Source organism: Planococcus citri, chromosome 3 (assembly GCF_950023065.1).
Source record: "Planococcus citri chromosome 3, ihPlaCitr1.1, whole genome shotgun sequence".
Classification (NCBI taxonomy): Eukaryota; Metazoa; Arthropoda; class Insecta; order Hemiptera; family Pseudococcidae; genus Planococcus; species Planococcus citri.
This window is the reverse complement of record NC_088679.1, coordinates 15544117-15571223: the sequence shown is the minus strand read 5'-3', so window position 1 is coordinate 15571223 and position 27107 is coordinate 15544117. Positions and strand designations below refer to the sequence as shown.

Below are 27107 nucleotides of genomic sequence, written 5' to 3'. Positions count from 1 at the left end.
ATACGAGGTGAACCGTGACCGGTTAAAAACACCCAACCGAAGGTTAGATAATAATATGGGTTAATTTTCCAGCTCGTGTTATCCCCAGCCCTGTTGGTTTAGATCTTGGTGCATCGTAGTTTCGAGTGCAAAGGTTATATTTTTTTCTGTTTGTCTACACTCACGAGTTGATTTCTGCATGGCTCATGATTCTCACGTCAGAAATTTAACCAACGAACAGGATTGGAAAATTTATAAATCTAGGTCAACATCGACTTGAATTCTTCGATCTTTCAATACACATAGACCGATAGGTACGTTTTTCACAAACTTAAAATCAGTTCGTGAAATTCGATTCGTTTTCCACTCGTATGGTATTTCAATTCTTCACCATCATCAGCCTTTGTATTTTTCAATCAGGAATATGTACCTCACAAAGATATATTTAACAATGGGTGTCCATTCTCAGTCTGTGGAAATTTGGGACAGGGAACGAACTTTGCGAGGGTCTGTTTTTTCCAAAATTGTCGATAACAAATTCTATTCCTTGGTAAAGTTGCTTGAAATGGCTCTGTCTTTTGCTGAAATTTTCAAAAATATCCTTTTTCCTTTGGCAAAAATTCAAATAATTCGTGTTTTTCTCCAAAACTGCTAAAAAAAAACTGTCAGTTTTGAGTCGGAATTGCCAAAAAATGCCATTTTTGCAAAATTTTTAGAATGTGGCCTTTTTTGCAAGATTGAAATCTTGAAAAAAAATCGTTTTTTGTCGTAGTTATTTGAAGATCTAATTTTTTGGCAAAATTATCGGAGAGTTAGATTCTTCAGAAAGTAGCTTTTTCGCAAAATTATCAGAAGGTCCCATTTTTTGCAAGATTGTCTGAAAGTAGGGAAGTAAAGTATTCATTTTTGCCAAAATTGCCTCAACGTCCTGTTCCTTGCCTAAATTACAAAAAAAAAATTTACCGAAATTTTCAAGAAAATTTTTTTTGTAAAAGTTGACAAAAGATTTCATTTTCTAACTAATTGCCAGTCCTAATTTTTTTTTTTGAGTGTAACTACCTACCTAGATACGTTTTCTGCTAAAATTGTCAAGAAATTCCTGTTTTTTTGTCCGAATTTTCAGGAAGTTATTTCTTGATAAAATTGTCCAAAAGTGATAACATTTGCTAAAATTTCTTAGAAATTTCTGCTGGTTTACCAAAACATTTATAGAGCATTCATTTTGCTTTAGCATTCTTCAAGTCCAATTTTTGCGAAAATTATCTACTTAAACAAATCTCAATTTCATTTCTTGTTAAAGTTGTTCAAAAAGATCTATTTTATTGCTTAAATTGTCAAAAATAGTTATGTATCGGTTTGTTGCCAAATTGCCAGAAAAATTTCCGTTGTTAATGCCAAAAATTGCCAAAAAGTTCACGTTTTCCCCAAAATTGCCGAAAAGTTGTGTATTTTTTTCCTCAATTAGTCTCAGAGAAAGTTTTTTTTTTCTTTGAAAAACTGACAGAAGGTCTCATTTTTTTAAAATTCTCAAAATTCTTACTCATTATTGCCAAAATTGTCAAAATCCCTGTTCTTTGCCTAAATTACTAAAAAAAAAAGGTGAAAAATAAAATCAAGTTTTTCGACAGAGTTCAATATTTTTTTTTGTCGAAGTGCCATTTTTTCTTAATTGTCTGAAAGAACTCATTTTTGCCAGAATTGTCAAAAAGTCTTTGTTTATTATCAAAGTTGTCAGGAGGTCTCATTTCTTGCTAAAATTGTCGAAAAGGTCATGTTTCTTTTTTCAGAATTGTCAGGAATTTATTTTTAATAAAACTGTCGAATATAAAGACAATTTCTGCTAAAAATACTCAGAAATTTCTCATCCATAAAATATTAGTTTTTGCCCCTTGGCTATCTGGAAAATTCTTTCTTTGTTCCAAAATTGCTTAACGAAACTTCTGCTGTAGTCTAAAATGACTTGAAGGTCCTCTTTTCTTGCCAAATTTGCAAAAAAAAAGTCCCATGTTTTGTCAAAATTTTCAAAATGTCCTAGTTTTTGGTGAAATTGTGAAAAAGTGTTTTTTTCTTTGCCAAAAACTACGAAAGGAGGTCACGATTTTTTTGGCCTAAATTGAGCATCAAAAAAGTACCTATTGACTTTTCCTCGAGATGCCTTAAAATGACATTTTCTTGCCGAAATTGTCAACTATAGTTTTGATTTTTTCTTTCATTTCTTCAGCCAATCTTTCTTATTAGGTACTTGCCTAGATATTTTATTCTTTCCATTTTTCTAGTTTTTTTTTTTTTTTGTCAATAGGTATATTGTCCAAAAGAGTTTTGCTGGAAGAGGTCGTTTTCTTGACAAGGTTGTCAGTAAAATCATTTTTTTTTTGCCAAAATTGAAAATTCAAACGGTATTGACTTTTCTTTGAGCTATCTAAGAATAAGTCCTTTTCTCAAAATTGACCATTAATAAATCCATTTTATGCCAAAATATGCAAAAAGTCCTGAGTTTGCTTTTTCTCATTTTTTCTTTCAGGATTTTGAAGTTTTTTTCTTCATTTTTTCGAGTTCTCTTCGAAAATAGAAACAATTTGACTCCAAAAAAATTGCAAGTCGTCGCTCGTGAAATTTAAAAAATTGAACCCTCTCTCCTTCCCCCCATCTCATTCAAGTTTGGTTCTGAAAAATTTGTCTGGAGAACCTAGAAAAACAATTTCTTTGAAAGAGTGGACACCCTTCTCGTACTCATAAAAATAAAAAGTACCTAGGTAGCGTAAAAATTACTCGTACTTATCCAAGGCTGGGATCCCAGTAAATAAAACTCTAAAACCTGCGTTTTAAATACTTTATTCGTATAAAAGTACAATATGGTGCCAAATCCTTACAAATATTATACGATTTTCACAGAGGAGAAAAAAAAAGAATAAACTATAAATTACGCGAATATGAGATTTTGATTTAAAATTCAGATTTGTTGTGGCTATAGGTAAATAGCCTAATCGTTTAATGAAAATTTTTCAACAGCCAAGAATATGAGAACTTTTGTTATTAAAACCAAGATCTCATATTACGTACTTTAAAATAATTTGTACGATGGCTTAAGTAAGTATTACGAGTAATATCAACAGGTTGTGCTCGGTATCCCAGCCTTGGTTAACCCTGACGAACAGGAGGCTCACCTGTGCAGAAGTTACACTGTTCGAGGATCTGGCGAAGTCTTTGGGTTTCCAGTCTCTGCAAAAAAATCATTAGTTAGCGTACTTGGAGAGTAGTTTTTTGGATATGAATTGTGAGATCTTCGTGTGGATGAGCTGGATTATTTTACCTGAGCTTCTAGTTCTTTACGTAGTTCTCTAATCAATTGTAGTAATTCGTTGACTGTTTTTATCAAGTAATTATCTGCGTAAAAAAATGATAACAAATGAAATTAATATACCAAATTCTTCGATTTACCGAAACAAATTATTTTGGGTGAACTATTTTTTTGTTTTACTCACCACTGCAATCGTTAATCATCGGTATGTCACCTGAAAATAAAACCAAACCACGTGTCATTAATGAATCAAGATAGGTACCTATTTTTTTTATCTACTCGAGTATCCTACCTCTATTAATCTCACTCAAATTGACCGGTGGTGGTTGATGAGGTTGAGTAGCCTGCATTTCACTCTGACAGTTATTTTGTAACAAGGCATCGTCTAAACTCAAACTTTGAATATCTGTTTCGTACTTTCTCTCGTGATGCTGCAACACACAAAACAATCAAAAATCTTAATACCTTGACCGTGACTAAACGATACGATGAATAACGCCATCATTATTTTTTTGTTCAAATATCAAAATCAACAATCCATATAAGTCGATCGTGTGCAAAAATCGTCAAAATACATGCCATATAAGTTGAACTACTTTTCTTTGGTATACCGAGTCGAGTATGAGTAACACAACCTAAGATACAGATTCCAAACAAGGTACGCTACCGGTAGTCTATAGATAACATTATGTGACCAGAATATAAATCACCTCGTCTCGAGAGTCGAGAGTAAAGTATTTAATAAAGAAACAATGTTACCATTGTGCTAATGATGTTTACGATTCGAATTTATGTACGAGTATTCGAACTTGGTTAACTTTTCGTGAACATATGGTGACGTTTAGGCATTAGGATCTTTTGCCCGAGGGCATTTTTTATGCCGGTGGGCGGCCCAACATCAAAACACGCGAACGGTATACGAGCATTACGATGTAATTTGTTGGTAACATATGTTAATTTAAATTATTCAATGAAGCAAAAAACCGCCTACTCGATTTGCGTAGTTGATCGTGTTCGAATATCGCCATCGGATCGTTTGAAAAGAGTAAGAGGACGAATCGAGTCATTAGGAAGTATTTCACATACCGAATAATTGCTTTTGAGAAACGGAAATCATCCGAACGTCATTTAGATCGATTTAAGTAACGCTGAAGTTGAAGATGAAGAAATCGTCGTTGGTACACTTTTAAAAACTGGTTCAGAGGATGAAAAAGATTGATGATTTGCACGAGGTGAACAGTCAATCAACCGAGCTCATTTTGACAACACACTTCCATTAGTACGGGATTCTATTTCCCAGAAGCCCCCTCAGAAGGGCTCATTTCGCAAATTGTCTCTTTTATTCCCCGCCTTACCCCTTCAGTGCTTTCATATGAAGGATTAAAATTCTCCAATTGATTTAGAAACAGTTTTGGAACCTTTGAAATTTATTTTCCTATCCTTTTGCTCGTGTATTTTCTTTTCAATTTGTAGCCAATCAGTGAACAGCATTTTGGATAGACGAATGTGATTAGTGTTTATCATTGTCAGATCAGCCAGATGAGAGATTTTATAATTCGGAATAATTTAGATTAATAATACATTATTATGTTTTTATGATTTATTTTGATGATATTTTTATTTTTTCGTCGATAATTAATTATTCATTCAACAGCTTACTGAAAAGTGAAAGCTAAAACCTGAAAGCTGAAAGCCGAGGAAGTTTGGGGTTTTGAAATCTAAAAGCTAGCCAAAGCTGTGGTATCCTGTATGATATGACTGAGATATTGAATAGCTGAATGCTAGCTTTCTAGTCAAAAACTTTATTTATTCAGCTTTCTTTCAGCTTTTTTGCAAATTCATTATCTGTAAATTTCTTGCATTTGGCAGTCTTCAAATTTTACGAGAAAAAAAAACTAAAAAGCAACTAACAAAAAGCAAAAACCCTTTTGCAATCAGCGAATAGCTGATGGCTTGTTTTACTCACGTAATTAAGCTGGTCTGTGGTCTTGTCTGTTGGTCATCTACTGCAATGAACTATTTTTGAGCCATGATTTTCCAAAAATCCTTCATTCATCAGCAAAAAATAACGAAATTTGTCAAAAATGATCGAAAAATTTCGAAAATAGTGAACATTTTATGTAAAAACTCGAAATAAAAAAAAAACGAAACTTTGAAATTACTAAAAAAAATCGACAAGACAAGACAGCATTCTTATGAAAATTGTCAAAAATGTATAAAAAAATTAAAATTCAGCAAAATGATTAAATTTTGAAGAAATTTGTTAAAATTTTGCAAAAATTGCGAAAAATTTTTTTGAAAACCTCTTTAAAGTTTAAAACACAAGTGAAATAAAAAATCGTAAAACACCGATTTTGTGATGAAATCTTTGGTGATTTTTAATGCTTTTTTCTGGTAGCTTGAAAAAATATGTTTTTGCAATTTTATCAAGATGTTGCCAAATTTTACTGAAATTTTATAATTTTTTGTTCAAGTTTAATTTTTTTTTGCATTTTTGGCAATTTTTATTGAAGTTTTGTCTGATTGTGTTTTAGGCAGCTTCTATCGAATTTTTATCACTTTTTAGTAATTTTTAATGATTTGAATGATCATGTTTTTAATGTAGCCTATGCCTAGGTATGTTTTTACATCATCATTTGAAAAGGTTTTCAACAGACATGTTTCGTGCATTTTCAATAAATTTTGCCAAAATTTTGTAATTTTTAGTGATTTTGATGCTTTTTTGGAAATTTTTGTATGATTTCAATAAGTTTGTAGCCCTTTTTAGTGCAATTTTTAAAACTTATTTTTTGATTTGTTTTTTTTTGGGGGGGGGGGGAATTTTTAGTGATTTTCAATTTTTTTTTTTTTTTTGTGAGTGAATTTTCTTCTACGTTTCAAATTGTTTTTTGTGCATTTTGGGTAACTTTTCGTCGAAAGTTTAGCAACTTGATGATTTTTAGAGATCTCATTGGTTCTTTTTGAGTATATTACTTCATTTTTTATTCGTTTTTCAACACTTTCGTGTATTTTTTGCAAATTTGCTGAAATTTTCGTAGTGTTTTTTATTTGAGGATTTTTGAAAACTTCAATTTTTTTTCTCTACAGGTACATTTACTTTATCATCACACGTTTTCAGCACTTCTCCCCAAGTTTTGGACAACTTTTGTCAGTTTTTTGCAGTTTTGAGTGATTTTTAATGACTTAATGCTTTTTTTGACCGTTTTTACATCTGCACTTCAAGACTTTTGCGCACTTTTCTTGCAGATTTTGCTGAAGTTTCATCGACATTGGGAAATTTTTAGTACCTAATTTTGATTTATTATTGACTAAAATAGCATTTTTCTTTGGGCAATTTTCAATAATTTTTTCTTGTTTTGGTGCATCTACATTTTTTCAACAGGTTTTTTTTTTACACTCTTCACACATTTTTGGCAATTTTTACCAAAATCTCATCACTAGTTTTGAAAATTTTGGCAATGTTGATACTTTTTTTCAGTATTTTTTCATGCATTTCGGGCAATTTTCATTGAAGTGTGAGCAGTTTTTGTTAATTTTTAGTGTTTTCAGGTCATATTAATGCAGTCATTTAATCACTTTTTTTCTCAATTTGGGAAGATTTGTTCCGATATTTCGTACTTTTTGGCGATTTTTCTTGATTTTATTGCTGTTCTGAGTGTTTTTTACGGCTATTCAAAATGAAACCTTTTTTCAAGTTCTGAAAATGCATGAAAAAAATAGGTGGGGGGATGTAACTTTTACGTTTTTAATTCCTGATCTGTATATTTTGTTCATATTCACTGCAGAAGGGCAGCGAAAGAAATTATTATTTTGACGTTTCAAGTTTTAAATTTGATCCATTATTATCAGAAAGCACAATTCAGTATTATTTTTTTACTGCCTGATTGCCTTCCTCCCTTCCTCTCTTCCACCGAATAAGATAATAAATTTGGAACTTTGTCACAACTATTTTTGATATTTTGAAGGATTAATTCTATGGTTATGTCTACTCTTTAGTTTTGAAGTTTTATGAGTTGAGCAAGCAATATTGATTGGAGCAATCTTAATACTGTATTTTGAAAAAATTATCCATTAAAAAAATTACTTCCTTATATTGAGGAAACCACCATTATTGTCATTGAAGGGAGGCAGGGTTGCCAAGTAGACTATATAGTCTACTTTACACGCTTTGTCTACGTGTCAACAACGTTTCTGTAGACAACGATAAGTTTACATGTAGACATTGTAGACTATGTAAACTATGTAAACTACAAAGTAAAACTGTTTTCTGTTTTAGAATAAGGCCTTATTTTTTACATGGATTTTGGCAGACGATATTGAAAATTTGTGGTTAAAATCCAAAAAGTGTTCAAAAACAAGATTCAAAAAACGTCCAAAAACTAGATTTTTGAGAATCCGCGTAATAAAAAGATGCCTCCTTGGCAAACAGCAATACTTTTCAGTTTTTGACAATTTTTGGCAGAATCGAAAAACGTGATTTTTTGTATTTTTTTGGGGTAAAAAAATGAAACTAATTTGGTTCAAAAAACAAGAATTTTCATCAACTTTTAAAGTACCTACGTTATTTTTGACAACTTTTGGAAGGGAAAATACTCGAAAAAAGCAAAACTGACAATTTTTGCTGAAGTAGATATCGTCAATTATCAGTAAGAAAATTATAATTTTTCACAATCTTTGTTGAAAATACAAGATTTTTTCCTTCAATTTTTCAGTTGAAAAGTGAGGGTAATTTTTTGCAAAAAAAACCACAATTTTTAGCAAGAAGGGAGATCATTTGGGAACACACAACTTCGAAGTTGACATACATTACACATAGTCTACAGGAAGTCTACTTTACATGAAGTTTACATAGATTACGCGACAAACGCAGACTATGTAGACAAAGATAGTCTACGCGTAGAGAACCAACCCTGGAAGGGACCGAGGGTTGTTTTTTCTTGAACCGGAGGTCATTTAATCGAGTTCACACCACAAATGGAATGTTGTAAAATTCTGCTTTTTTACTTTTACATATTTTCAATTTTTTTTCTGTATCCTAATTTTTATGGGCTTTTGTGCAAAGTGACCATGGACCAATATTGTTTGCAAGACCGAGAGAGAGAGTTAAGTATTCTTGAAAAGAAGCATTCAGAAAAATGCTGGCACAAAAATGAGAAATTTTTCAAAAAATTGCCTAATTTTAAAGTATGTACTTACTTCTTTTTTTATACTCTTGTAAATTTTGGAGTCCCATTCTAGGAGGCAAGCATAACTTGTGAAGAAGGGGGCATGTTTTTTTTCAAAAAGAACTTGTTTTGAAAAATTTTGACGCAGAAATGGAAAACTTACGGATAAATTGGATTTAATGATTGTTTTTACAATATCTACTGATTGTGAGCAGGCTTTTGACATCATGAATTCTCAAAATCGTTCATCAATTCCAAATAATAAATCAACGATCAGCGGATTATCGTTGACATTTTCACAACTAGAAAATTCAAACCAATCGTTTTCTTGCAAATATTTAAACTTTTTTGATCTCACGGATAATTCAAAAGTGGACCATCACATGTTCCTATCACTTTGATGCAACCGAATTCGAGTTCGATTTTCAAATCTACCTGAGTAACTCTAGTTAGAGGGTCATTCCACGACAATTGGACCAAGAAGTGGTAGGGGGACTCGGCGATTTGTTTGAAATTTTTCCTGTGGAATGAACTTCCGAAAGGATGACGCAATGGCGCAAATCGCAGCCCTCTAGCATATTTTTCAAGGCAGCCAGGGGGTGTCAAAGTTTTCAGTGAACCTAAAATATCATCCATTTCAACAGTGGATTACTCGAGAACCGCGATACCTACCAAAAAGGAACATTTTCCCATAGTTAGGGGTTTTGAAAGGCTTTTTGGTGATATCATAAAAATCAGTGTTGCTACTTTTTTTCGTACAAAAAATTAGCTCAAAAAGTTTCGAAACGTAGTTTTCATATCGTTTCGACTCTCAAAAATTCTGAAAAAAATATATTAGGTATGGGCAACTTTTCATGTTGAACAACATGTTAAAAAATTGGAATTGTAACATGTTGCGAAGTTGATTCAAAAAAATTTAAAGTTTGCGAAAAAATACGTTTTTTTGATTTAAAACATAAAAAAAAGTTTTGATAGGTGGAGTTGACCCGTTTGACCCGTAGTTTTACGTATCTGTTGAAAAAGTTGAAAAAACCCTTCCACTCGATGAAATAAACTCCTCACAAAAATATCAAAATTCGAAAAAATTCAAAAAATGAACGAATTTTTATTTTTTGGTTGTGAGTGTAATTTTTATCAATTTTTTCATGAAATACGTCAGAAAGAGGTCAAAATAAGACAACTGAATAAATTTAAACTTTTTTTGATGTTTGGAATTGAAAATTCAATTTTTTCGAATTTTGTTTTTTTTTTTGCGATGAGTTTATTTTATCGAGTGAAAGGGTTCTCTTTCAACTTTTGCAACAGATACGTAAAACTAGGGGTCAAATGGGTCAACTTCACCACTCAAAACTTTTTTTCATGTTTTAAATCAAAAAATCGCATTCTTTCGCAAACTTTGAATTTTTTAAAATCAACTTTGCAACATGGTACCATCCCAATTTTTTAATATGTTGTTCAGCATGAAAAGTTGTCCATAATATATTTTTTTCAGAATTTTTGAGAGTCGGAACGATATGAAAACTACGTTTCGAAACTTTTTGAGCTAATTTTTTGTACGAAAAAAAAGTGGCAACACTGATTTTTATGATATCACCAAAAAGCCTTTCAAAACCCTTAACTATGGGAAAATGTTCCATTTTGGTAGGTATCGCGGTGATCGAGTAATCCACTGCTGAAATGGATGATATTTTAGGTTCACTAAAAACTTTGACACCCCCTGGCTGCTGTTAAAAATGAGCCAGAAGGCTGCGATTTGCTCCATTGGTCATCCCTTCGGAAGATCTTCCCACAGGGAGAATTTCAAAAAAATCGCCGAACCCACTCACCACTTCTTGGTCGAATTGACGTGGAATGACCTCCTTTGAAGTTCCCAAAATGCATGAAAAAAATGGGGGAGGGGGAAATGTAATTTTTACGTTTCTAATTCCTGAACTGCAGATTTTGTTCATTTTCGCTGTAGAAGGGCTGCGAAACAAATTATTACCTATTTCAACGTTTCAAGGTTTGAATTTGGTCCATCATCATCAGAAAGCACAATTCAGTATAATTATTTTTTTACTACCTGATTGCCTTTCTCCCTTCCTCTCTCCCACCGAAGGTAATACATTTGGAACTTTGCCCCAACTATTTGATATGTTGAACGATTATTAATTCTCGTATTGTTATGTCTCCTTTTGAGTTTTGAAGTTTTATAATCTACAATTTATAACTTTATGAGTTGAGCAAGCAATATTGATTGGAGCAATCTTATAATATTTTGAAAAATTATCCATTAAAAAAAATTACTTTCTAATGTTTTTTTCAACTGTTGAAGCCACTTTTCGGCGAAAACTCCAAGATTAACTACTATTGTCATTGAAGGGACCAAGGGTTGTTTTTTCTTGAACCGTAGGTCATTTAATCGAGTTCACACCACAAACGGTATGTTGTAAAATTCTGCCTTTTCTACTTTACATATTTTCAATTTTTTTTCAGTATCCTGATTTTATGGGCTGTTGTGCAAAGTAAGTGACCACGAACCAATATTTTTTGCAAGACCGAGAGAGAGTTGAGTATTCTTGAAAAGAAGGATTCAGGAGAATTCTCGCACAAAAATGAGAAAAGAAATTGTTTTGAAAAATTTTGACGCAGAAATAGAAAACTTATGGATAAATTGGATTTTATGATAGTTTTTTCATAAGGAGTCTTCTTCTGGCATCATGAATTCTCAAAATCTTTCATCGATTCAAAATAATAAATCAACGATCATCGGATTATCGTTGACCATTTTCACTACAAGAAAATTTTAAACCAATCGTTTTCCTGCAAATATTTAAACTTTTTTGATCTCACTGATAATTCAAAATTGGTCCATCACAGTTCCTATCACTTTGATGCTACGAATAACTCGATCCAGCTCCGAATTGGAGTTCGATTTTAAAATCTACCTAAGTAGGTACTTAACTATAGTTATGGAAGAATATTAAACTTACGAAATACACTTGAGGATTTCTCATATTCATGTAAATATCTCTAAACGTCTTCTCGGTTCTAATCGTTCCGAAATCATTGCAATCGATATAGAGCGATAATTCAGCATGAGGTTGCAACTGTTTCACTCCCAGTACGAGTGTTTTTATAGATCCATCTTCGGTTAAATTTCTAAAAGTAAACGTTTTACTCTCCTGTTCCCCGTGAAGTTTAAAATTGGCAACAACTGTAACACATAAAAAAAAAAATGTCTTACGATTAATAAGGTCGTTCACATTCACACATCACACTGCTGTATGGTACGTATAAGTATAAGTGATAACCGATGCCCGAATTCAGCCATGGAAATGGAAAGGGCGTCAAGCGTAGGATTACGTTTACGATTGTACGAAACCAAATAAACACGTGGGATTTATTACAACTTTCATTAGAACGCATTAACGTCCCAACACCAAGGTTCCATTTTGGTTCTGTATGAGTTGGTATGAGTAAAGATCGCGATCGCGATTCTCAGAAGTCACTATTAGTATACTAGATAGAGGTACCTACCTCGCTTGTTCTCTCGGTCTAGTTGGATAGAGAACTTTTGATGTACTTCGGGAAACTCGATGCTGAACAAAACTTCGTTTTTTTTCTTCCTCGAGCTTACCGGGATCGGTTTGCCGCCGCTTCTCATCGTTATTATGAAATCATCGTTATTTATAGTTTCCTCCAGAGATTTACTAGCTTCTGCAATGAAAATAATAAAAATGGTTGGTTTATTTAGAGGATGCTTTATGACTTCTTTTTGCTGGGTGATGTAATAGTTTTCTACTTCCTTGCCTTCCTCCCTACCTCCTTTCCCCCTTTAAAAAAAACAAATTACTTACAACTCTTTTTTATAAATAAGTTTTATACGAAGTGAGTTTTTGAAATTTTTGATCACCTGCATCGTTGTTTATCGAATTGATAATACCTTACCTTCCTATACAATTAAATCAGGTGTATTTTAAAACATTTTCGATTACTTTTATGCGATTTTGTACGATTCGTTGTTTGTTGTAATAATTATAATCGCGGATATTTCGAGTCGTTAATTTTGATGGGCGAATGTATCAAAACTAACCAACAGTAATTTTCATTCCAAAGTTCAAATATTTAGTTTCGACGAAAATACTGCAATATTGACCTACTTGGAAGGGATTTAACCATATCAAAAATACATCGAATCGATTCTATAGGTTTGAAATATCCCTGTATGAATTTTTGTTACGATAGAAATCAGGAAGTAAATTTCATCGTACGATAATATTTTGTGTTATCGAAATTTCTGTCTTTTCCTTGGGATTATTCGGCGAAAAAGTTATTATCAGCGGAAACGTGTGTTCCTTCGAACGTGCTTACCTAATCAAATTTTATTTGCATTATTTTAGAGTGTATATGGGGTCATTTGTGGAGGTTAATGAGAGATTGTGATAGAGAAAAATAATAATTAGTTGACGTAATATTGAACGTTTGAAGAGGATAATTTGAAATTATTAAAATTTATTGCATTTTTAATTGATGCACTGAATATAAGTTTTCTCTATTTTGTCAAAAGTGCAATTTAGGTGCATAAAATTCGAGAAACTGATCAAAGGAAACCACTCGCTACCCAATCAAAATTTGATGATGTCGACAGGAAATTTTACAATTGATGTATTCAGTGAGCGAATCGTCGTTTTAATATGTATGATTTGAGCTAGCACATTTACAAGACAAGTCTGGCCAAAAAAAATCAGAAAAATTTCGAAATTTCTTACTAATAAATAGACAATAAGACATCGACGATAAGTGACGAATAAATCTTTAAAAAACTGACGATGTTTATAAATTTGAAAAAAAAATTGAAAAATAATAAAAAATTGAGAATTTTTAAATTAGATACAAAATTTCAATCGCACGCCCCAAAAAATACCCAACACAACACAAAAATCTCTCCGCATCGATATGTAATTAAAAAGAAGAAAAAAATCCATACCCGGATCGACAGAAGCGGCGTAAATTCCGACGAATAAAAACAGCACGTAAAAAGCACACCTTAAAATCATTTTGAAAATTGAAGAAAAGCAAAAAAAAAAAATATATCGTCAAGAAGAAAATTCAAAAGACCGTTGATGACGATCAGCGGAATCAAGCTTTCATCTTGCTTCGTCTAGCTTCACTCACGAACTGTGTGCTGTGCTGTGCAAAGAAAATATACATCAACATTCTATGTAGAGTACAGGTTTAACCGTTTTAGCCATATTTGTAATCTGGAATCACATCGTGTGTAGTGTATTAACTCATGTTCGCACACCGACTTATCAACATTTATGTATGTATATGACCAATGTGAGAATCTTATCTAAGAATTGTAAGCTCGATTGCATCCGCTGTTCGCGGTTATTTAATTTTTCGTTCGTATTTTTTTTTTAAACGAAATTATAAGTTATTAATTTATTCGGACGTCGAATGTCGAGATTTATTAAATATGAATATAGGACATTCGTAGACGAAATTCGACTTTGAAGGGATCAGTATTTTTCTTTACTCGAGTCAGGTGCGGAATGGGGTATGTTGGGGGCTCCTGGCGGATACACCAAATGAAGGCCTCAAAATTGTATCCTCTTCTCTTCCTCCTCCTGTTTTTTTTCTCAGGTATTGATTCATTGATTTTTGTGTTCGCATTTTTATTCAATTTCGCTAAAAAGGAGGGGAGGGGGGGGGGGTTGACTGAACATTTGCCAATCAGTATGAGATAAAAATACCAATTTTGCCAAATTAAATGACGAGTTTCTAAAATTAAATTGGGAATGAAATGACAATTTTACGAAATTGATACACAGGGTGCTCCGGAAATCGTCTGCCAAAACTCAACTGTAGATAGAACTCAAGGACCCGAACAAGGAACGTTTCATAACTGGTTCTGTACTGTTTAAACCACAACATCAGAAATTCATCACCTGAACCAGATGATATTCATCCATATATGCTGAAACATCTTTCTGACACCAGTAAAGATGACTTACTAAACCTCTATAATAAAATCTGGTCTTCAGATTCCTTTCCTCAAACATGGAAAACTGCAACTGTCATTCCCATACTTAAACCTGAGAAAAATGTTCACCTTCCCTCCAGTTACAGGCCTATTTCCTTAACTTGTGTCCCATGTAAAATTCTAGAAAAAATGGTTATGAAACGTCTTACTTGGTATATTGACTCTACAAATTCCCTCAGTTCTTTTCAAAGTGGCTTTCAGAAAAAAAGATCTACTCTGGACCATCTTTTTAGTCTTACACAGGAAATGAATACTGCCTTTCAAAATAAAGAATTTGTACTCTACAGTCTTCTTTGATCTTGAAAAAGCTTTTGACAAAGCATGGAGATACAAAATACTTCAAAAAATACATTCTATAGGGATTCGAGGGCATTTAGCTTACTTTATTCAAAACTTTTTATCAAATCGTACCTTTAGAGTCAGAATTGAAAATACATACTCTGAACTTTTTGATATTGAAAATGGAGTCCCTCAAGGCTCTGTGCTTAGCACCATACTATTTATACTCCTAATTGATGATATCTGTAGTATTATTCCTCAACCTCTTTCCTTAAGAATTTTTGCAGATGATATAAACATTTCAATACGTTCAAATAACATCAAACTAGCCTCAGAAATGATCCAAAAAAACTCTAAATTGTATCGAAAAATGGGCTGAAACAAATGGACTAACATTTTCTGAATCTAAAACTCACTGTATACTTTTTACCAAGAGAAATAAAACCTACCCAGAACCTATCCTTGAATTCAAAGGACATCCTTTAGTTTTTAAACCAACTACCAAATTCTTTGGACTTACTTTTGATAAAAAACTTACTTGGACGCCTCATTTTCTCAACATAAAAGCTCAACTTAACAAACGTCTAAATTTACTAAAAATTGTTAAAAATCCAAAGTATAACCCATCACGCCAACTATTACTTCACTTGTACAAAGCTCTGATACGTAGTAAAATTGAATATGGAAGTCCATGCTTTACAAACCTGTCAAATAAAACTACTAACATTCTCAAAACTGTTCAAAATTCCTCCTTGCGCATCTGCATAGGTGCTCTCTATTCGTCTCCAATTGATAGCATTTATTGTGAAGCTGCAGAGCTTCCTCCTGATTTTAGGAAAATTCTTATGACAAACAAATTCTTAACAACTGTTGCAAATAATCCATATCACCCTCTTCAAAGGTCACTCAATGTCTACAGCTCTCAGCATTTCCTCCATACTTCAGGTCCATCCCAGAATTTATCAAAAATATGAACAACCTACAAATTGACCTAAAAAAACCTAATACATAAACCAATATCTTATCCCCCTTGGTCTCTCAAACCTATACAGATGGAATTTTACTTAAGAAACTACCCAAAACATGATCTCTCCCCATTATTAATCAAGAGTCATTGTCATTACTTAGAACTGTTATCAAACTATACTAAATATAACTTATGCTTCACCGATGGTTCAAAAATTTCTAACATTCATACTGGTTATGCTTACTCAATTAATGACAAAGTTCTCAGTTTCAAAATTCACAGCTGTGCCTCAATTTTTACTGCTGAACTCACTGCCATAAAACATTGCCTAATAGATATAATTTCCATTCAATCAGAAAAATTGCCTATCTTGTGAATTGAAGGAGTCACGTGCTTCTCAAAACTCGAAATTGGTTCATTTTGAAAAAAATTATAGGAAAATGCTCGAATAATTTAAATTGTGCCCTTAATAACCCATAGTATTCGAGTGAACGAACGACAAACGTCATTATAACAAAATTGCCCATCTTCAAAATTGAATCAAAATATCCTAATTTGTTATGCCCTAAATTTTAAATTCTCAAATTGTGTTTGCCTCTTCAATTTTGAAGATTGGCAATTTGTCATATTATATTTTTTTGTTCGTCCATTCAAGCATATGTAGATATTATTATGAGTTAGTAAAGTCATTTAAATGATCCAAACATTTTCTAATTTTTGACAAATTTTTCAGAATGGATAAAATGTTTGCCCAAAAATGGGGCAACTTCTTTAATTTGCTGATAACTAGTAATGAAATGAGTAAACATAAGATTACTAGGGGGCTGTGCCTCCAAACCACCCTTCGCTCTCCCTTTTCTCTCTCGGAACTTGGTTTTTCAAGGGTGAGACCCCAAGTACCTTTTCTACAACTTACAGCTAAATGAATGATTAAAAACAGATATACTCGGCTGAGAATTATAAGTTGGCTGTTTTGTTTACTATTTTGATGATTTAAAAAAATGCTTAGCAAATTGGAAATATTAGGCCGAGAAATTTGAAGTTCAAAGTTAAAATTGTTCAAAATAATGCTTTTTTAATTTTCAATTTTTCATGCTTAAACTAGAAAATTTTGAATTCAAAATGTTTTATAACATATCTACACGTCATAAAGAACATTTTAAAACAAAAATGAGCAAAATCGGTCCAGTTTTCATAAATTTAGAGGTGGAGGCCCAAAAATAGGTTTTGGGGGCATATCTCGCCTCCTATGGTACCAAATTGGTTCAAATTTTGGAATTTTATTCAAAATGCGATTTGGAAGAAAGTGTATTTCCAAAAAATTTTTATGCTGATTTTAGCTCTCTTTCTCCGAAATTAGAGGTCTTTGAAATCAAAATTGGGCCTTCGCTGTAGTTTTCGCATCAAGTACTGGTTGAGAGCTTTCTATTGAAAACAAAAATTAGCTTCCTAGCTACAATTGAGGCTGAATGAGAGCCTGCTGAACTTTTTTGCTTGTAGCTTTATTATTAGATATATAGAGATATTTTTGTATCTTAATTTTTGCTCGTGGGTGGTATTTTATGCCAAAATATTTTTTTTTAAAAATACTGAATTCTGCCTTACCTATTCTCGAAGAAAGTTTTTATCGTGATAAACTGAAGGCATTTTATGTCAAAATTGTCAAAAAGTCCTGTTTTTTGTTGAATTTTTAAAAAATGAATATTTCATTCAACTCTCACGCCGTTTCCTTCGACGAGTCCCTTACACAGTTTCGAGCCAATTTATTCTAGATCATATTTTCCTGTCTTTATATAGTTCTACAGGGTGTTCCGAAAATCGTCTACTAAAATTCAACTGTAGATGGTACTCGAGGAGACGAATAAAAAGCTTCATCATTACTGGTTGCCTATAATTGTGAATTCCACGAGTCACGTGCTTCGCAAAACTAGAAATTGGCTCATTTTAAAAAAAAAATCATCCAAAATTAGGAAATGTTTAAATCATTTTAAATGACGCCCATAACCCACAGTAGGTACTCGAGTGCTCGAACATAAAATGTTATTACGACAAACTGCTCATCATCTTCAAAATTGAAGGGGCAAACTGGATTCAAAATTTTCAAATTTTTTGTGCCCTGAATTTTGAAAATTGTAAACTTTCAAATTGTGTATGTCCCTTGAATTTTGAAGATAGGCAATTTGTCATAATAACATTTTATGTTCGCCCATTCAAATACTATGAGTTATAGTGAAGTCGCTCAAATGATCCAAACATTTTCTAATTTTTGGCGATTTCTTCAAAATTTATGAATTTTTGTCTGGAAATGGGGCGATTTCTTTAATTTACAGATAGCAAGAAAATGAAATAAACATAGGACTTTACCTTACTCAAGTACACGTAACATTCCGACTGTTAACAAGCGGACAACGTCGGGTTTACAAACACCTAATCAAAGTTAATTATGTATTTGAGTGGACAAGCAAAAAATGTTTTTAGGGCAAATTGCCGATCTTCAAAATCTAGGGCACGACAAGTTTGGAAATTTTGAATCAAGTTTGCCTCTTTAACGAAGATAGGTAGTAATTTGTCCTAATAAGATTTTTTGTTCGATTATGGGTAGGTATTATTTTAATGATTCAAACATTTTCTTATTTTTGAAGATCTTTTGAAAATAAGTAAATTTCGAGTTTTGCGAAGGAGGTTGGTCCTTCAATTTACAAGGTAGGCAACCAGTCGCAATAACATTTTTTGTTCGTCTCGAGTTGAATTTTGGCGGATGATTCCCGGAACACCCTGTAGATAGAAGCAAATTTCATGCTCAATTGCTCAATGCATCAAGTAGTAATTATCAATTTACGGTTTGCCACAAAGTAAACATAGGATTACCTTGCCTAAGCTGGGCCAAATAATCCGCACATGTATTGTGTAGTCCGTTAGACATATTTTTGTAAAAAATGATGACTATTGCAGTAGGCTCAACTTTGGTTAAAAAGGTCGGGGGTCAAAAATTTTGATAGTTCTCGACGTTTTGAGCTCAAACTAGACGTTTCCTGGTGTGTCAGATTTTATATAAGTATATATATTTATACTCTATGAGTTTGTAATGTCATTGAAATAATGCAAACATTTTCTACTTTTTTGGTGATTTTTTTCAATATTGGTAAATTTTTGCCCAAAAATGGGGTAACTTCTTCAATCTGCAGATATGTATGATTGTACGAGGTAAGAAAATGAGTAAACGTACCTAATAATTTATGTAGGATTATACTTATCTTGATTTTTACTCGTGTGTGGTATTTTATGCCAAAATAATTTGAAAAAACTACTGAATTCTGCCTTACCTATACATATTTTCCCGAAAAAGTCCTGATTTCTGGATCATTCACATTAAGGTCTTTTTTATCAAAATTGTCAGAAAGCCCTGCTTTTTGTCGAATTTTTAAAAAATGACTATTTCATTCAGCTCTCACGCCGTCTCCTTGATCTTAAGTATTTTCTGGTCTTAGTTCTACAGGGTGTTCCGAAAATCGTTTACCAAAATTCAAATGTAGATAGGTAGTACTCGAGGAGACGAACAAAAAACGTTACCATAACTGGTTGCCTATCTTGTGTAGTGAAGGAGACACGTGCTTCGCAAAACTCGATATTCGCCGATTTTGAAAAAAAAAATCAGTCAAAATAAGGAAAAGTTTGAATCATATAAATGACGCCCATTTACCCATAATATAGTACTCGAGTGGTCAAACATAAAGTGTTATTACGACAAATTGCTCATTTTCAAAATTGAATTGAGGCAAACTTGATTTGAAATTTCCAAATTTGTTGTGCCCTGGATTTTCAAATTGTGTTTGACCCTTCAATTCTGAATGTAGGCAATTTGTCAGATCAACTTTTTTGTTCGTCCACTCAGATACTATGAGTTAGTGAAGTCACTTGACTGATCCAAATGGTTTCTCATTTTTGGCGAATTTTTCAAAATTGGTAAATTTCTGCCCAAAAATGTTGTAGGCATCTCCAATTTACAGATAGTTAAAGAACGTTTGCGTCATTAAATCGACTTCAATACTTAACCCATATTGCTGAAATGGACGAGCAAAAAATGTTATTATGACAAATGGCCCATCTTCGAAATTGACTGCGCAAACACAATTTAAGAATTGGAAATTCTCAAAAGCAGCATCTCAAATTTTCAAATTTTTTGTGTCCTGGATTTTGAAAATTGTTAACTTTCAAATTGTGTTCGTCCCTTCAATTTTGAAGATGGGCCATAATAACATTTTATGTTCGCCCATTCGAATACTACAATGAGTTAGTGAAGTAGCTTAAATATGATCCAAACATTTTCTAATTTGAGGCGAATTCTTCAAAATTGATGAATTTTTGTCCGAAAATGGGGCAATTTCTTTAATTTACAGATAGCAAAAAAATGAAATAAACGTAGGATTTTACCTTACTTAAGTGCAGGTAACATTCCGACTTTTTTAAGGGGTTAATTCGATTTCGGTTTACGAATACCTCATCAAAATAACTGCATTGTATTTGAGTGGACAAGCAAAAAATGTTTTTTAGGACAAATTGCCTATCTTCAGAATTAACATAATTTGAAAATTAAAATTTTCAAAATGTGGGGCACGACGAGTTTGGAAATTTTGAATCAAGTTTACCCCTTCAATTTCGAAGATAGGTTATTTGTCCTATTAATTGTTCTGTTAGGGGCATTATTTGAATGATTCAAAAATTTCCTTATTTTTGAAGATCTTTTGAAAATTGGTAAATTTCAAGTTTTGCGAAGGAGGTTGGTCCTTCAATTTACAAGAAAGGCAACCAGTCACAAAAAATTTTTTGTTCGTCTCCTCGAGTTGATGATTCCTGGAACACCCTGTAGATAGAATCAAATTAAAAAATGTACAATGTATATCAAAAATTTATAAAATACCTATTTATACTTCGGAAATTACGGTTCAGATGCTCAATTTCTCAATGCATCAGGTAATTACTTATCAATTTAATACGGTTTGCCACAAAGTAACCATAGTATTACCTTACCTCTAATAATCTGCGCATTTCGCTTATCTTCATTTTGTAATGCTTGCTTATTCTTTAGGATTTTACATGTATTTACCCTGTGGTTCCCCCACCGACCATGATGGATGGTTTCAAACCATTTTGAAACCGCCTGCTGTATTTTTGGAGATTCAATAATTTCATAAAAATTGTCTTTAAAACAGTGCAAATCACCTTGAGAATATAAAATAAACGCGATTGCAGCTTGTCATCGACCAACTTGATATTAAGCACGCCATCTTTGAAAAATCGATTTCTGCCAGGTTAGAAGGATTACCTATAATATCATTTTTCCTGCATCCAGAAATGTTGTATGATTAAAAACTTGTAAAAATACTCATCTGGAATGGCAGGTACAGATTTAGGAAAAAAAATACGTATTATCGGTCAAGTGTGTCAGTATTAATACTGACCTAAACACGTTTGCCTTTCTAGGTATTGAGAAGTTCACTTTTGCAGGTTTTATGATTCTTTTGAGGAAAACAAGAGATTCCAAATTGTAACTCTAATAATATGAGTTGTGGTAAAGTCACTTAAATGATCCAAACATTTTCTAATTTTTGGAAAATTTCTCAAAATTGTTGAATTTTGCCCGAAAATGGGGCGATTTCTTTAATTCACGGATAGTAAGAAAATGATTAAACATAGAATTGCCTTACTTGAGTTGACCTGCATATAATAATCCGCGTATGTATTTCTGGATGTTTTTATACTATGTATATATGTTACTATTTTTTCAGGGTTTTGTGTAAGTATCACCCTGTGGCTCCCACCTTTTCGCGTTCATATTAGTTAAAATGGAAGATAATCGAAAACTGAAAGTAAATTCATTTCATTCATAGAGCGTCGCGTCGGTGATAAATAAGTTGCATTACGAGCGCCGTAAATATGTTATTTTTGGACACATCATAAAGAGTCAGTCTTGCTTAACAGTTCGTTGACAGCGTAGCTCACGAGATTTACGCTGATTCAGTAAAAATAAGATGTCGGTGTTTCGAATGTTGTGCTTACATTAGAACATTCACCTACAAGAAATTATTTAATTCTCGTGTTACATATTCCCGATTAGCGCTCGGTGGCAATAAAATTGCCAACTGCCAATTTTGGACTTTTGGCAAAAAAAAGCAAGAAGTTGGTAAAAATCTCCACCAATGAAAACGCTTTATTTAATGCCAACTTGACAATTTGTTGGAAAAAATTTTGCCAACTAATTGCCAACAGAGGCAATATTTTTGCCAATTACTCTTATTCTCAAAATAACAGTTACATTTTTGAATTTTAAATTTCAAAAATCAAAAATGAAGGGAAGGGTTGCTAATTTTTGCTTTTTGACTGCAGAAGAGGTACCTTTCCATGGGGTTTCATTTTTCCTACCTATAACATATTACTAAAATTTCCTGACCTACGGGGGGTTCGAACCTGTGTTCTCCTGCACCTAAAACCCTACGTCTAACCCTACAGCTACCAATGCTACGAGAAGGATTGGGCATAAAATGAATTCTTATAATTTGCTTGCAGGCTCCTGTTATTAATTGCTTTGATTTAGGCTATGTCAAAAAAATTTATGAATGTTTTTTGTTGTAAAAAATTCCGTGAAGTGGATTTTTTTAAATTTTAGTAAAACCAAAAATTTTTAATCTAAATTCAGAAATTTTGAGAAATAAAATAAAAATAAGAAAATCAATTTAAAAAAATTAAGTAATACCTACTTATCAATTAAATTGAAATTATTTTTTTTAATTTTTTGAATAAATTTAGTGAATTGACTTTTTTATTTTCATTGATTTGGAAGAAATTATTTTGTAAAATGAAATTTTAAAAATATCCGAGTTCAGCTTTACAATTTTTGGTTTCACTGCAATTTTTTTTAATCCACATAGGTACACATTCAGAATTTTCATTTTGTATTAATTTTTTTAAAAATTGCATAAAATTGAAAAAATATTTTCAAAATACCTAATTGGTTAACAAAATAAGTTACTGATACAATTTTAATTGTTTTCAAACAATTTTAAATCTATTACCTATCTTTTTATTTATTACTGTAGAATAAAAAAATTAAAAATAAACAAAAATATGTTTTCCTAAACAGTTACTTGAGTTTCGCACTTCTTTTTAATGGCATATTTTCAGTCATACTTAAGTATCAATTTTTATTATAATTTTTTCATGTTTCGTGGTCAGCCTATTCTCAAAAATTTTTAAATTAGAATTAGGTGCTAGGTATTGAAATTAAAACTTTTTGTGGGTGGGAGGGGGGGGGGGTTCGAAATTTAAGTGGCTGCTTGCAGTAATTTTTTCAAAAATTAAGTAAGTAGGTACATATTTTTGAATTTAGCTTCAGAATTTTTGTTCTAAAAATTATTCTGCTTAGATTTTTTTGATAATTCGGTTCAAATATTATTTTAAATTAAATTGTTTCCTTTTCGAAATTGGCAATGACTGTGGAGAACTTTTTTTCAGAAAGTTCAAAAAAAGCACCTTTTTTGGGGAGGGGGACTTTTTTGGTTAAAAATTGACCTTTCTTTTCCGTTTTTTTTTTTTCAATTTCAGTGATTGTCGTGAATTCAAAAATATTATAAAATAGGTACCTACCTCGCAAAATATTTCGCATTTGTTCTTTTTTGTTTTTGCTTTTTTTTTACAGAATTTGGCTGAGTGTAGTGATTTTTATTGGAAAAAATTGAAATAGGTACCTACTTTGAAAGAAAAACTATAGTAAAAACCAAAAAAATCAATTTAAAAATAATGAAAAATTCTAATTTTTAATTGGATTCTAAAAAAATCCATTCTAGTACTTATGATTTTAGTTTAATTTTAAACTTTGAAACCACCAAAATATACTAAGTAATTATTTCAATGAAAGCCTCAAAATTTTGAGCACTGAAACATACACTTGAATTTTTGTAGCGCTTCAACTGAATTGTAAAAAAAAAAAAAAATAGCATCTGTAATGTCTTGCGCAAGCGCATGATGCTGATATTGGCAAAAAATTGCCAAAATGTTGACAATGTTCTTCTAAGGAAGTTATCGCCAATTTTTTGACAATTTATTGCCAACCACAGCAAAATGCGCATGCGCAAATAAAATACGTGGCAATGTTTTGACACTTCCGTGGCAATTTTCTCTTACCTTCATTTTCTATTTCGTAGGTGCCAATTTTATACTCGAAAATGCCAATGTGGCAGTAAAAATGACAAAAATAATTGCCACTGCGCTAATCGGGTTACTAAGAAGTGATTGAGGTGATTTTTTTCCACATGCGAGGAAAAATTGATATTAAACTGAATTCTGCAGCTTATAAAATGTTCTTTTTACTCAAAAGGTTGATTTTCTTATGGCATTCCTGACTCCGAGTATTCCATTCATCCTGTTGACATACCTATTTCGTGTTGTTGTTTAAAGGTAACTATACCTATTACGTAGGTAAGGTACTCATTATATATGTATCATTAACTTACTGACTTCTTTTGCTTCAGCAACTAGAACAATGTCGTCCAGATGATGTATGGGGAAATCCCCTTCTGGATGTGGCGGGATCCATTAAAATCTTTTATTTTTGACTGGAGATAATGGAAAAGAATCAATAATATTTAATTCAAAGAAAATGGTTTTAATTATTTTTATGAATTCATCAAACTTACATTTCTTCAAATGATATTTAAAATTGAAAAGTTTTAAAATAATTATACCTAATATTTAAAAATGAAATGAATTGCTTGCTGTTCCCCCTTATCTAAGCAGGGACCTAAGCATACCTGGAGAAAACACATTCACGGTAACACATCACTAAATTTCTTTTGTAAGGAAAAAACCAAGAAATGGGTGAGTTGTCATTGATTTGTTAAATTTTAGCTTAGCAATGACGGTCATCATTTATCAAAGCTTGAAGGCCATCAGGGCTAGTAATAAAATCTGCGACATCCATAACCACACGTTTGATCTCCTCGGGGAGAGCCAAAGTTCACAGTTAAATTTAAAAAATTTATTGGATGGAATTAAAATTTTTAATTATTTAATGTAGATTTAAAATTCAAAAGTTGAAAAATAAAATAAATTGCTTGCTGTTCCTGTTATATAATAAAATTTTGAATTACTTGTTAATGAATGGATCGTTGGAAATCAATTTGCATTTTGTGCAATTATGTCGAGTTTGGTTTTTTCAATAATGCAGGCTTTTCGAAGGTCTTCATAAGGTACATATATGTACTAAATTCCTTTGTAAGGAAAAAACTAAGAAATTGGTATGAAGATTGTATGATAATTATTCGCTGGCTGAAAACAACATGATCCTACAAAAGATATGCATATACATTACACATGACGTTTATTAGCATAAATCTGAAAAAATAAAATAAACAGATGACATACCTTTTTGTTTTTCTGGCCATGAATTGATACGCTATAGGTAGGCGGGATTGAATCGTCAGGTTCCTAATTTCATCCACATCGTAGTGAAAAAGTGAGTATTCGGCGGATACCTCCTCCCCGACCAAGTTGCTTTCAGTTTTCACTTCTTTTATTTGTTCTCACAAAAAATAAAACTTCGAAAAAATTCAATTTTCAATTTCAATACAGTAAGTCCTGCTTATTAGAATCGATTTGGGACCCGGTATGTTTGATTCTATAAACCGGAGTATTCTATAAAGCGGAAGGATAAAAAATGCAAAATTCCAAATTATGTGGAGATTTTATCTAGCTTTTAGATGTGTTTTGAGGTTATTTCTAATACTTCTTCGGTTTTTTAGTTTCTTTTAGCCTTTTAATATGTTTTAAACACTTTTTTGTACAATTGTTATAAAATTAAAAAAAAATTCCATCATCTTATACCAATTTTCACCAATTTAAAATATTTATTTTCGCGTTTTTATGCCATTTTCACATGTTTTCATTTAATTTTTGTTAAATTTTGCCAAAATTCGTGATTTTTCCCATTCTATTATCCACGATTCTAATAAGGGGGACTTACTGTAATAAAAAAAAGTTTAAATTTATTCAGTCGTCTTATTTTGACCTCTTTCTGACGTATTTCATGAAAAAGTTGATAAAAATTACACTCGCAACAAAAAAATAAAAATTCGTTCATTTTTTGAATCTTTTAGAATTTTGATTTTTTTGTAAGGAATTCATTTCACGTTAATTCGCATGGAAATTTTTGAACCAGGCAATGGTAGATCGAAAGAGCATGCAAAAATTTATTACCAGCTTGAATTTCAGCTCCCGAAGTGAATTCTTCTATTTTTGGTGAATTTTTGAAAACCAAATTCGAGTCAATATTTAGAGGAAAAAACCAAAATTTCACCAAATTAACCTACAAATGCGTAAACTAGAAATGTTCTCCAGTTCGACCTGCTAAATTGATTCGAAACGGTTTCACACCGTTTTTGAGCAGTTCTGGAGCCTCCAACAGATTTTGTTTGGAACTAGTAATTCCCACAAAATTTTACCAAAAATGAAGTAAGATATCCAAAATCAACTCCACACTTTGATTTCAAAGTGCTGATGTCGAAGCTGCAGGTGGTTTCATGTCATCTTTGAGCCTCCAGTGACTTTTTTGAGGTTGCAGGGTTTCAAAAAATTCCATAAAATATGTCCAAATAAACTTCAGCGCATATGCTCGAGATTGGTGCTTGTTGGTGACCAACTTGACCATTATACGCACAATTTAAAAAAAAAAATTAGGTATGCCTGGACAGAAATATGGGTCCATCCTGAAACCTTCAAAAAACATCGGTGGAAGCTCCACAACCACTTGAAACCATATACATGTCGATTCAGCATTTTAAATTGAACGTGCAGAGTCAATTTCGATTTTCCAACTTCATTTGGTAAACTTTTGTGGAAATTTCATGTTTCAAAAATTTGCTGGAGACTTCAGAACTGCTCAAAACGGTGCAAAACCGTTTCTAATCGATTTGGTGGGTGAAATATAGGGTAGATCCTAAATTTCAGCTACCTAGGCCGGTTTGGCGATATTTTGATTTTTTTCATTTTTTGACCATTTGATTTTTGAAAAATCCGCCAAAAATCGAAAAATGCATTTAAGTATCTGAAATTTCGGTTCGTGATGTATTTTTGTATGCTATTTATAAAATGTTTTTTATTTTAAATACATAATAGCAGAATTTCTACCTTACTCAGCACCCAATGGATTTGAGAAGCTAAGGATTGATTAAGGAATTAGTAATTGTGCTAATTTGCACAAAAGTTTTCAAAAATGCCGTTTTGACAATAATAAATTCCTATTTTATAACTTGATCCTACTTATTTATGAAACTTTTCTCCAGGAACATTCAATTCCTTATTCTGATTTTGAGGTGCAAACTTGAAATGCAGGTTATATGA

General features: G+C 32.1%; 2 protein-coding genes across 3 annotated transcripts in view; one reads left to right on the top strand and one right to left on the bottom strand.

Moving 5' to 3' along the window:
- Tsp (Thrombospondin) overlaps window positions 1-13709 on the bottom strand; it is a 34569-nt gene extending 20860 nt beyond the window's left edge. Inside the window, exons 1-7 of one of the 2 annotated variants that reach the window (XM_065358858.1) lie at window positions 13412-13709; window positions 11962-12141; window positions 11415-11638; window positions 3570-3708; window positions 3462-3491; window positions 3290-3363; window positions 3144-3198 (exon numbers count right to left, since the gene is read on the bottom strand). In XM_065358858.1, coding sequence (XP_065214930.1) covers window positions 3144-3198; window positions 3290-3363; window positions 3462-3491; window positions 3570-3708; window positions 11415-11638; window positions 11962-12141; window positions 13412-13481 — 772 coding nt within the window. In that variant the 5' untranslated portion in view covers window positions 13482-13709. Of the gene's footprint in view, window positions 1-164; window positions 3121-3143; window positions 3199-3289; window positions 3364-3461; window positions 3492-3569; window positions 3709-11414; window positions 11639-11961; window positions 12142-13411 lie in introns of those variants that run through there. The other variant, XM_065358859.1, reaches the window with a different exon arrangement.
- The window catches only part of LOC135841264 (nephrin-like), a 1354679-nt gene that overhangs the window by 526162 nt on the left and 801410 nt on the right, over window positions 1-27107 (top strand). The window lies entirely within an intron of this gene.